The sequence below is a fragment of the Cervus canadensis genome, chromosome 32 (genome assembly GCF_019320065.1).
Source record: "Cervus canadensis isolate Bull #8, Minnesota chromosome 32, ASM1932006v1, whole genome shotgun sequence".
In the NCBI taxonomy this organism is placed as follows: Eukaryota; Metazoa; Chordata; class Mammalia; order Artiodactyla; family Cervidae; genus Cervus; species Cervus canadensis.
In genome coordinates, this window is record NC_057417.1 from 29,145,745 (window position 1) to 29,157,135 (window position 11,391).

At 54.4% G+C, this 11,391-nt stretch overlaps 1 protein-coding gene across 1 annotated transcript; it reads right to left on the reverse strand.

Annotated features, from left to right (window-relative positions):
• Positions 1-203: 203 nt before the first annotated feature.
• SERPINE1 (serpin family E member 1) lies at positions 204-8,306 on the reverse strand. The gene is made up of 9 exons (XM_043456152.1): positions 8,151-8,306; positions 7,257-7,528; positions 6,369-6,602; positions 5,630-5,824; positions 4,807-5,005; positions 3,572-3,672; positions 3,360-3,446; positions 2,192-2,275; positions 204-1,851 (listed from the first exon to the last, which is right to left on the reverse strand). Exons 2-9 carry the CDS (start codon positions 7,525-7,527, stop codon positions 1,814-1,816), a joined length of 1,209 nt encoding a protein of 402 aa, XP_043312087.1. The 5' UTR covers position 7,528; positions 8,151-8,306; the 3' UTR covers positions 204-1,813.
• Positions 8,307-11,391: the final 3,085 nt, after the last annotated feature.

Sequence of the window (11,391 nt, forward strand, 5' to 3'; positions counted from 1 at the left end):
TCGAGGATGATGCCTAAAGGGGGAATTTCATCCTACACAGTGTCCCCGGGTTCTTCTTGTGGGCCCCGGCGGCCAGCCCTGCGAATTCGCCCAGGACACGTTGGTGTGCCTTGCCCATTGCCGGTGTGTGTTTCTTCAGGTCTGTGAACTGATGGGGTCTGGATTTTGTGCTGTGGGAAACAAGGAAAGTCAAGGCCAAGGACTATTTTGGAATATTCTTTTTATTTACTTATTATTTTTTTTAAAAAACATTTTTTTTTTACTTGCTTCTATATCAAAAGTGAAAAAGCAATTTCAAGAGCCATGGACCCCACAAGTGGGGGTACTGAGTGTGGCTGTCACTGTCCAGTGCATCATGAAAAAAGAAAAAAAAAACCAACATACGCACAAAGAAGGAAGATTCTTCACTGAAGGGCACAGCAGGATGATTAGGGTTGTATTAGGTTACATTCATTCGACATCTATGTGCAATTCTTCAATCAGTCGGTCCTCTCTCTGTACCCCCTCAGCTAGCTGGCTTTCAGAAAGATTATCTGCCGGAGGTAATTGAGCCCGAGCAGGCTGTCTCTTTCTCTCTCTCTCACGTGTCCACCGCTCACAGACAGCAGCCGGAAATGACACATTGGAGTGAGTCACCAGCGCGGCTGTGAGTCACCCTGTAATTGGGGAAAGTTCTGTCCTGCTAGGTCGTGGAGCCCCTTGCACTCCTGCGCCTAAATATATTGGAAAATTTTGAAACCACTCCATCTCCCTTCACCCGCCACATCCTTTCGCTCTCTGAAAGTGAGCCGAAGTTGGATGGTCCCGCCAGGGACGCGGCTCCATCGGGTGGAAAATCCGGGAAAGGAGAGGCGCGGGGGCGTTGGGCCACCACCAGGTGGCAGTGTGAGTGCCGGGAGGCTTGCCACCTGGGCGAGGGGAGGGACACTCAAGAGGCCTCCCCTGAGATGCAGTGACACAGACCCCCGGAGGGAACACGGTGAACACGTTAAACAACGTGCCTTCTCGGTAGACCTTTCTCTCTCCCAAGCGCACAAGGACAAGGATGTGATAAATATTCGGGCACACCCCTGGCATCTCCCCCTCCCCACCAGGAGACGGGAACCAAGACCAGGCACACACCTCGTCTCTCTCCTTCTGTTTCTGCAACATAAAGTGTGTGTGAAGCAGAAACCTGCTTCTCTGAGTAAACAAGTCACCTACACTCCAAAATAATATATGCACACGGTTTCCTGGGGAGGGAGCAGCCAGGCCTGCGTGGGTCTCGAACCTCGGAGCTGGGGGAGGATGGAACTTGGCATGAAAGGGTGTTTCTCGCCTTGGCCTTCTCGGGCCTGCTGCCCGCCTTCTCAGCAGTGGCAGACAGTGCAAGAGTGACGGCAACGTGACCGGAACACACAATTCTAGCGAGCACACAAACGCTCCTTCATGTAAGCCTTGTGGTGCCATCCTACCAGGGCCTTGGTGGGATCCGAGACCCAAGACCCGAACAGGCAGAGCGATGGGCAGAAGCAGCTGGGCCAGCAGTCCTGGGAGTCCTGCAGTCCAGTTGGGAGGCCGGCTGGGTGTTACGCCTCCCAGTCTCTCCCAGGGTCTCCATTGGAGGGTTTAACTCAAAGGTCCTCTTTGCCCCTCCTGAGAGAGCCCAAAGTTAGGCCTAAGAGGCAGATTCGAAAGAATTTACCATAGAAAAAAATAAATAAACATCTTCTCTTTTTCCAGAAAAATGAATTAATAAAAATTCTTTGCTCTGGACTTTCTTCCTCTTGGACATCTCCAGTTCTGTCCCAGATGAGGGCTGCCTTCCCCACGGTCAGGGTTCCATCACTTGGCCCATGAACAGGACGGTTCCTGAGGATGGAAGCATCACAGGAGATGAGAAGTGGGGGGAGGCGGGGGACAGCTCACCCAGCTGGGTGTTTATGGACGAACTGAGATAATGGGGACATGAATGAGTGTTCAGAGGCCCAGCTGCTCTAGTGACTAAGCTGGGACTGAGGGACAGACAAGCACCCTGTCTGGAGAGAGAGCACTGCCCTCCAAGAAGTGGAAGGGGAACACAGCCGTGATTCATTGCCTGGAGTCCTCTTGGGGGAAGTGGGGGCGTCTACACCTGCCTGGATGGTACCTGAGTCCAGGAGAATGGGGAGGGGGGCTGAGAGTGGCGGGGTCTCTCGGGTCCCCGGCTTACCTGTGGGGTTGTGCCGCACCACAAAGAGGAAGGGTCTGTCCATGATGATCTCCTCGGGGGCCATTCGGGCTGAGACTATAAGGGCTGGAAGAGACAGGACAGCATCTTAGAACAGAGGGACGTGGGCGCTGGCGCCTGGATCGGTCACAAGTGATTCAGTGACACCAGCGCTGGGGAGTGGGTGGTTTGGGAGGCTTTGTTGTTTCCTGGCGCGTGTGTGCTCAGTCATATCTGACTCTTTGTGACCCCATGGGCTGTAGCCCACCGGGCTTCTGTTTTGATGGGATTTTCCAGGCAAGAATACTGGAATGGTTGCTATTTTCTACTCCAGGGGATCTTCCCAATCCAGGGATCAAACTTGCATCTCCTGCATTGGCAGGCAGATTCTTTACCATTGTGCCACCTGGGAAGCCAAATAATCATAGCAGGGACTTCCCTGGTGGCATAGTGCATAAGACTCTGCCCGCCAATGCAGGGGACATGGGTTTGATCCCTGGTCCAGGAGCATTCCACAAGCCGCAGAGCAACTGAACTCATGTGCCACTACTGAGCCCATAATGTGAACCCTAAAAGTGTCAAGGTGTCCTCTAAGGCAGTTGGGTAGAGATCTAGCAGCTACTCGCTTGAGTAGTGAAAGTGAAAGTCACTCAGTCGTGTCCAACTCTTTGTGACCCCGTGGACTATACAGTCCATGGAATTCACCAGGCCAGAATACTGGAGTGGGTAGCCTTTCCCTTCTCCAGGGGATCTTCCCAACTCAGGGATTGAATCCAGGTCTCCTGCATTGCAGGCAGATTCTTAACCATCTGAACCACAAGGGAAGCCCACTCACTCGAAGTCAGGTTTGTCTAAACTCTTTCAAGGCACGTCGGAAGCAAGCACCTTTAAGTCGACTGACCGCTCTGAGAGCAAGCCAGGCCCTCCCATTCAGGGGGACTTCAGAGCCAGTGGGGAGGGAAAGGGATCCCGGGGAAAGCAGGCCCATTTTCCAGTGGGATCAGGTAATGCTCTCCACACAGGAAGCCCTGTTCTTCCCGGGGAGGCCTGGTAGATAGACCAGGGCAGTGGGGTCTTCCTGGTGAACCCTGGGTGTGGGTACTACTAGATCATGGCCCCTCGTGGAAGCCTGGGGCTGAGACTCACCAGGCCTCACCTGAGCCTGACTCACCTGTGGAGGAGGACGCCAGCGTGCCGCTCTCATTCACCTCGATCTTCACTTTCTGCAGCGCCTGCGACACGTACAGAGACTCTTGATCTGAAATGGAGGCGGACCCCAGAGTGCATTAGCCTTGGTCCTCGGGGTGGGGAGAGGAAGCACCTCTGTCCTCCGGGAGACCCCACTGTCCACCAGGGGAAGAAAAGGAAAGGGAAACCTCTAACCTGAAAGACTGGAGAAGTCCGCCTGGCTTGACCTAAACATGTCGGTCATTCCCAAGTTCTCCAGCGGCCTCCTGAGGTCAATTTCAGTCTCCAGGGAGAACCTACAGACAGCAGCAGGACACAGCTCCAGCTCAGGCCACGTCTAGCCTTACCAGGTACCCCTGCCCCGCTACACACACACGACAGGAGGGGGACTGATGTGAACACAGAAGTGGGAGGCTTGTTTTTCTTTCAAATCTGTTGGCAAGGTCTCTCTCCTTGCTGGGAAGATTCTGATACTAACGAACATTTCTTCTGCAAGCTCCCCACCCCCTCGAACCTCTGACTAATTACTTTCCTCAAATGAGGCAGTGGTTGCAGCACAATTGTGTTCAGTCTCACTGGGGTGGGAGTGGGGAAGGGCAAATTCCCCTGCAAAGGCTAGCTGAACAGAAATCTGGTCTGTAGCTTGTGTTTCTGAGAGTTGAGTCCAAAGAGGACTCCAGCAGCGAGGCTTTGGGGAGCTCGCTCCGCCTCCCACCAGGGCACAACTAATTACCTCCGTTCTTTGAGAGAGAGAGAGAGGGCGTGCTAACCAACTAAATTGTCCTCTTTCCCTAAGCCTGGCATTATGGCATCTGGAAATGTGGGGTCGGCATAGTGGGAGGCTTCCCCACGATTCTGGAATGGACCCAGCCTCAGCCTCCAGCACCCTCTTCACTTCTGCAGAAGAATTTTTAAAATCTGCTTCATGGCAAGCCAGCTAGAAGCCAGAGTTCAGGCTTGCTTCATCTGCACAAGTGATTCCTTTTGTCTCCATTGTGTGAATGTTGACTTGAAGAGATGGAGGTGGGAGTGAGGGGTATTCATAAAAGGGCGCCGACCAATGTATTCCCTGGCCCTCCCACCTCCCGTCATCTCTCCAGCTCTTCCTCTGGCTAGCTCTTGCTGGGTATTCAGGGGTTGGTGGGCGTGGCGTGGTCTCGAAAAACTCCCCCCCACTCCCCCCCACCCCCACCCCCGCTGCCCTCCACCGCCAAAGGGAAGATGAGCAGAATCTTAATCAAACCCAGGCCAGAGTGTGTCCCATCCGCACCCACGCAGCAGCTCCCTGCCCTGCAAAAGTCAGTTTTGGGAAACTCCACGTGGCTGGCGGGGGGCGGGGGGGGGGGGGTGTTATTGTGTGTGGCAACAGCAGGGAGCCAGAGGAGAGGGGAGGGAGGAGGCAGAGGGGACTAGAGCAAGGGGTGGCTTACTTGGGCAGAACCAGGAGGCGGGTCAGTCTGGTCATATTCCCTTTCCACTGGCTGATGAGCTCAGCATCCAGAATGCTGGTGAGGGCAGAGAGCGGCACCTCTTTTTCATAGGGGGCAGCAATGAACATGCTGAGAGTGTTCCCGTGGTAGGGCAATTCCAGGATGTCGTAGTAATGGCCGTCGGGGGTGGTAAACTCAGCTGGGAAAGACACCAAGATAGAGCATTGGCAATAACTCCAGCTCCTGTTGATTCTAACCCGGTGTTGGCTTTCCCATTAGTCCTCCAGGCCCCTCCATCCTCTCTGGAAACCAACTCTCCATCCTGGCTTTTGAGGCTCCCCACCCACCCACCAGCACCACCACTCCCCTGTTCATTTTTTATTTCCATTTGCCTTCTCTTCTGCCAATTCACAGTGTCTTCTGGGGGTTCTCTGTCTCTGGTTGGCCATCTTTACCTTCACACCCTTCTCCCCAATCTCCAGCTATTGATTTATTCCGATCCCAACCTCCTGAATCTCAGCCTTCACATAGCTCTTCCCCAGGAGGATTTGAGAAGCCCAGGTTATCACACCAGAACCACATGAAGATGAGAGATGGTATCAGGTGGTCAAGTGGGATCCTCAGGTAATTTCTGGATTTCAGCTTCATCTTGCACAAGATATAAGCTACTTTCTGCTGCTCCGATAATCCCCGTGTCTCCTACTTGGGAAGTCTTTGTCGCAGCTGGGGTGTGTTCTAGGGTTTCTCCTCCCTTGGAGGGGACCACCCCAGGGATGAGGATCAGTCACTATGGGACTTGAGGAAGGGAGAGTCTTGCACTTACTGTAGTTGAACTTGTTGGTCTGAGCCATCATGGGCACAGAGACGGTGCTGCCGTCGGATTTGTGGAAGAGGCGGTGGTGGGTGTTCGACTCTGGGAAGGGCATCTTCCACTGGCCGTTGAAGTAGAGGGCGTTCACCAGGACCAGGCGTGTCAGCTGGTCCACAGCCCCTTCACCAAGTAAGTCGCTGATCATGCCTATGGGAAATCGAGGTGATCAGGAGGCTGGATATTGTTTTAATCCTTGTAGATGGTTCCCTTGAGCTCCCAGTCATCAAATGGATGTGTGTCAGAAGGGATCCCATCAGAAGACGGACTGGGTAAGATTTAGTGAACCCAGTCTAGCTGCTTTCAATCCGTTCCATCTTCCTAAGTGTCTCAGAAAGCCTTCCCCGGCTCACCACACTGTCTTGGTCCTGAGATCCTGTCTAGGATCAGACCTGGAAATGTAAGTTTCCCCTTTCTTTGTTCCCTAAGCTGTAATCTTGAAGGACTGTGTTTTCCCCCTGCCATGGGTTATTACTGTGCTTATAACATCTCATAGTACTTTTTAGGGATGCCTTTAGAGGTAGTTCAGAGGGCAAGTCTATTTATGGAAAAAACAAGATGCTTTGATTCTTAAAGCACTTTACCGTCTGTCTACAGAGCAGAAGGTGCTGGAAGGGAAGGGTCAGGACCCTTGAGACTTGAATCCCAATCTCTGCAGGCCCTTGGGACTGGCCTCTTTTCTCTACCTGCTTACCTTTTGTGTGTCTTTTCACCCAGTCATTGATGATGAACCTGGCTCTCTCCACTTCAGAGAAGTCAACCTGCTTGACCGTGGTACGGAACAGCCTGAAGAAGTTGGGCATGAAACCATGGATCAATTCTAGGTCCCGCTGCACGAAGATGGCATCGGCCGTGCTGATCTCATCCTTGTTCCATGGCCCCATGAGCTCCTTGTACAGTCGGTGGAGGGCAGGGGCCATGCCCTTCTCTGGGCCAAAACAGGGAGGAAAAGACACATTAAGCTCCCCTTGAACCCAGGGCTCCCAGCAGGGCCAACTTCCCCCAAACCTGTCCACATGGACAGGACTCTTCTGCTCCCCCAAGGGTCTCTGAAGGGAGATTTCATTCCAAATCTTAATCTCTCCTACACCTCCCTCTTTTCCTCAAAAATCACAGGTCCTAACCCTTGCTTTGGCTTAGCATATTTTTATCTGTTTTTAAAGTTATAAACCCTAACCGTCTTCTTTTAATAACAATAATAGTTATGCTAGGTAGGCCTTTGACATGCATCATTTTGGAGTTAATCCTTACAACAGCCCCATGGGGTAGATACTCTGATTGTCCCCAATTTGCAGGTGAGAAAACTGAGGTTCCGAGGGGTTAAGATCACAAAGTGCAGGAGTGGTGAGGCAGGGCCATCTCACACCAGATCCGCTGGCTCATACGCCTTGTGACCAGCCAAGAGCCAAAGGACACAGGATGTGGTGGGAAGAAGATGCAGCGGTCCATCCCTGTGGCTGGCGGGACAGGAGTTGGCCCACTAAGCCGGGGTCAGCCCTCCCTCTTCTTCTGGTCAGTTACACCCCTGTCCTGGGAGGGCTCCCTGAGTGCCCGCCTGCCCCTCTGCCCCGTCGTCTCTCACCTTCAATCTTGAATTGCATCGCCTCTTGGATCTGCCGTCGGGTTTCTCCTCCTGTGGTCAGCTGCAGCATGGCCAGGACTGAGGCCACCCCATAGGGTGAGAAAACCACGTTGCGGTCCTTGGAGGCCTGCACCACCTGCTGAAACACCTTCACTCCAAAGTCTGTGGCCAGGCTGGCCGCCGGAGACTGGTGCTGGTAGGAGGCAGACCCTTCACCAAAGGTGAGGGCCAGGCCCAGGGCGAGGCAGGCAGAGACCAGAGACATCCGCATCCTGGAATCAGTGGGAAAAGACTGGATGAAGTGGATAGTTCTGAAAGGACAGAGAGGGAGGAGGGGCGATGGCAGCCCAGCCACGGCCAGGCTCCTGTGTTTGCCGCTGGCATGTGATACGTGAACAAGCGGGCAAGATAGAAACCGCGGTGGGTTTAGATCCTGAGCCTTTTCCCCTTCTGTCTCAGCCCTGGCGAATCTTGAGCCCGGTGGCATCTCCCTTCCCTTCCAGGAGGCTGAAATGCTAAATTACAATAACATCTGTGATTTTCACAGTGCTTCCTAATTCTTTTCTAATGCCTTCAACAATCGTTGTTTTATTCAAGTTAGCAGGCGTGAAAACCCCCTTTCCTGAGCTGGGAAGGTAGGAATGTCTTCCATGGAGAGGGTCCTAGAGAGACGAGGCCCTTGCTTCTGGGTGGTGGGATTGTTGGGGCATCCTGACCATCTTCCCCGCTCCCGTGTGATCACCGCTGTAACGGGGGTCAACTCAGGGCTGCAGGTCTCCGGGTCGGGGGAAGAAAGAGGAACACTGGGGACCACGGACAGAAGGGACTCTGCAGATGGGAGCTCTCTGCCTTAGCCGGAGGTACGGAGCTGGAGAGGGTTGTCTTTGCTCTTACCTGAATTTCTCAAAGTGCCTTGGGATGGGCGGTTTGTTCCTGCTGCCGCTGCGAGTGTTGGCGCTGGTAGCCCTGCCTCGGCTGGAGAGGGGGTGTGGCTCTCTGGACGGTGCTCTTGGCCCTTCACCCAGTCGCAGCTCTGCTCCAGTGCAGGCTGCTGCCTCCCTTTATAGCAGATGTGGGCCGGAAGTTGATTAACTCATGGTTCGGCCCCGCCCACTTTTTGGCTGGGGAAGTCTGTCTGAACCGCGGGGAGCCCCCCGAAGGCCCCCTCAGCGCCTCCCTCTGTGGGACTTGCTGAGGCATCCGTGTGTGTACGTGAGAGAGAGGGCTCTGGAACAATTGAGCCAACCCTGGTTGCCCTGGGCCCCAGGGCCGCCCTTGATCTTGCTGCCCTCAGGATGTTAAGCCAGTTTGACCCCTGGCACCCAGTGTTTACCTTCCTCAGAGCTCAGAGTGGGGAGAGTTTACACTTCCTCTTTGTCCTTGGGAGAATCAGACCAGCGCATAGTTATCAAAGAAGCTAAAGATCCTACAAATTCCTTGTCCATCAGCCCGGTGCGCTGGTTAAACTGGGGAGAACACCCCACCCTCCTTGTGGCTGCATCCCAGAAGCCAGAGGGCACGGAGTGTGCCTTATTGATTGTCTGGGTTTTGACTGTCTAGGATGTGAGGATTCTCTCCCGTCTTTCTCTCTTTTCTGCCAAGTGCCCGCCCGCCCGCCGGCCGTCGGGTGATGCACGGCTGACTCCCCCACGTGTCCAGACTCTCCTGGTGCCCCCGGGGCTCTCTTTGTGTCAACAGCTCTGTCTGGCTGGGTTTTGAGGTGTGCTGGGTGGGGTGGTGGCTTCCCGGGGCAGAAGGGTAAAGCCTCGGCAGGGGATAAAGCCCTCAGTGTGTAGGCTTCACTTCTCTGAACTGCCTGCTGCGGCTGCGGAGGAATACCCCTTCACCTTTTCCTCCAGATGCAGACGTTGGGAGGGCTCGAGTAGGGATGAGATTAAGAGCGTTAATTCATGGCTGGGTTTGTGGAGTGTGCTGCTAAGGCACTGGAATTTGGGGTAAAAAGTAACCCAAGAATTCTACAGATGATGGATATTGGCTAGAGGCTAGTGAGTAAGACTGGGCTGCTGGTGGGGTCAGGCACCCTGGACGGTGTAGCTGGATGTCATGGACAGGGTGGGGCTGAAGGGGTCCTGGGGGCTGGGCGCCCTTGACTTGAGGGTCCACACACTGTCATGCTTTGTGTGGGTGGTGGGATTCAACTGGGGGTATCCATGGAGACAGCGGACAGCAGCATCATAGGAAGCTGAAGTGGGTGGATGTGTCCGGATGTTTGTTTTGGATTTTTTCAGTAAACAGATACCAAGGGCAACCACAGCTGGAGGGCTTTCCCGTTTTCACTCTGCCTCCGCCTTTGTTTTCTCCGTTGCTCCTGGGATCCAGGTGGGGGTGTGGGTAACCGGGAGAGAAGGGGAAACCTCAGCTGGAAAGTTAGGGTCACCGACCCGTTCCCAGGACCAGACTGTTCATCTGTCACTGCTTCTTGTTTATGTCTTTCTTTCTTAGTCTGGTTCAGAGTCCCTGAGAAAGTGGTTAGCCGCGAGGAGGAAGAGCAGTTATGTCTGCTGTCTCTCGGATGGAGAAAGCAGAAGTCCGGTCCCCAAGCCGTCTCCGACTCCCAGAAAGGCCCCAGTGACTTGCCCTACACCCTTGGGGGCCACAGGGGGACAGAGTCCTGGGAGTCTGGGTTGGAAGTGCCAAGCCCCAAGTTGGAAGAGCAGCAGGTCCAGAGGCAGCGGGACCTGCCCTCCAGGTGCCCCGCTGCCCAGCCTCTCCAGCCGTTCAGCTGAGCCTCATCCCTCCCTTTGTGGGCTACTGCTATCTCCTTGCCAGGTCTCGGCCACAAAGGCCCTGCTGTTTTCTGGGACCACCTGGGCCCTGCCAAGGACGTGACCACTTCTGTCCCCATCCCTGGACCTGAATGATTCTGAGGTCATTCCAGAAAATTCCATTCTGTTCCTGGGCAGCAGCTGGGAGCAGCTCTGTGTCCTGCTGGGGAGAGAAGGGGCACATTTTTACTTTGGAAACAGAAAGGGCTGACTTACTAAGGGGTCGTTTCCCAAACCGGGGAAACCTTCTAAGTGTTTGGGTGTGGATTAGAAGCGGAGGCAAAGTCTAGAGGAACTGGGTCCCATGCTGGGTTTTCTGATGGTGTCCTTTTGTCTTTCTGAGCAGCTGGGGCCACCATATGATCTGAAGTCAGACTTGACTGTGGCCCCTGCCGCTTCTCTCTGTGAAATGGCCTCACCTCCCCCCGGCCTGCCCTGGGGAGACCTTCCCCACCGCAGGGGCAGCCAATGGCCCGCTGTCCCAAAGCAGTACATGCATGAGTGCTCAGTTGCGTCTGACTCTTTGTGACCCCATGGACCGGAGCCCATCAGGCTCCTCTGTCCATGGGATTCTCCAGGCAAGAATACTGGAGTGGGTTGCCATGCCCTCCTCCAATGGGATCTTCCTGACCCAGGGATCAAACTCGCATCCCCTGACACTCTTGTATAGCAGGCGAATTCTTTACCACTGAGCCACCAGGGAAGCAGGCCCTAAAGTAGACCTCCCAGGAATATCCTCCTCAGAACCTAGCCTGACTCAAGGGGATGTCACTTTCTATCCTTTCCCTGATCCCCCAAACTAACAGCTGTGACCCCATCACTTCTTTTAAGCCTTGGCTCTTTTGTAAGGGGTCAAAAGTCCCTGCTGTTGAAATAACTGATCTCTGATTCCGGGAGAATCAGAGATAAGAGGATGAGTTACACTGCTGTGGATTTCTCTGGGAAGTTCCAGTTGTAGCTAACTAGGAAAGCTGTTTCCAACTGCGCTTCAGCAGGTGGTTCGTGACAAGACCAGACGCAACGTTTCCGTGACTGTCCCCAGGCCCGCCCCCGCCCCCTCCCACCCCTGCAGCCCTGGTTCCCTTGTTGCCTTGGGTCTCCCCTCCAGCTCTTCATCTCCTGCCCTCTGGCTGCCCTCTTTGCTCTCTGCTCTTCCTCTGTCCCCATTTCCTCTCTGAGTCCCAGCCACCCGCCACTTTTTCACTTTCCCTTTCTCTGCTTCCAAGACTCCCCTGCTCTTATCTCTTCTGCTCACTCCTCCATCCTGGGACCTCCATCCTGGGGACCCTCATTACCTACCCCCCGCCCCCGCGGTGATCTCCTCTAGTCTCAGCCCCCCAAGATCTCTC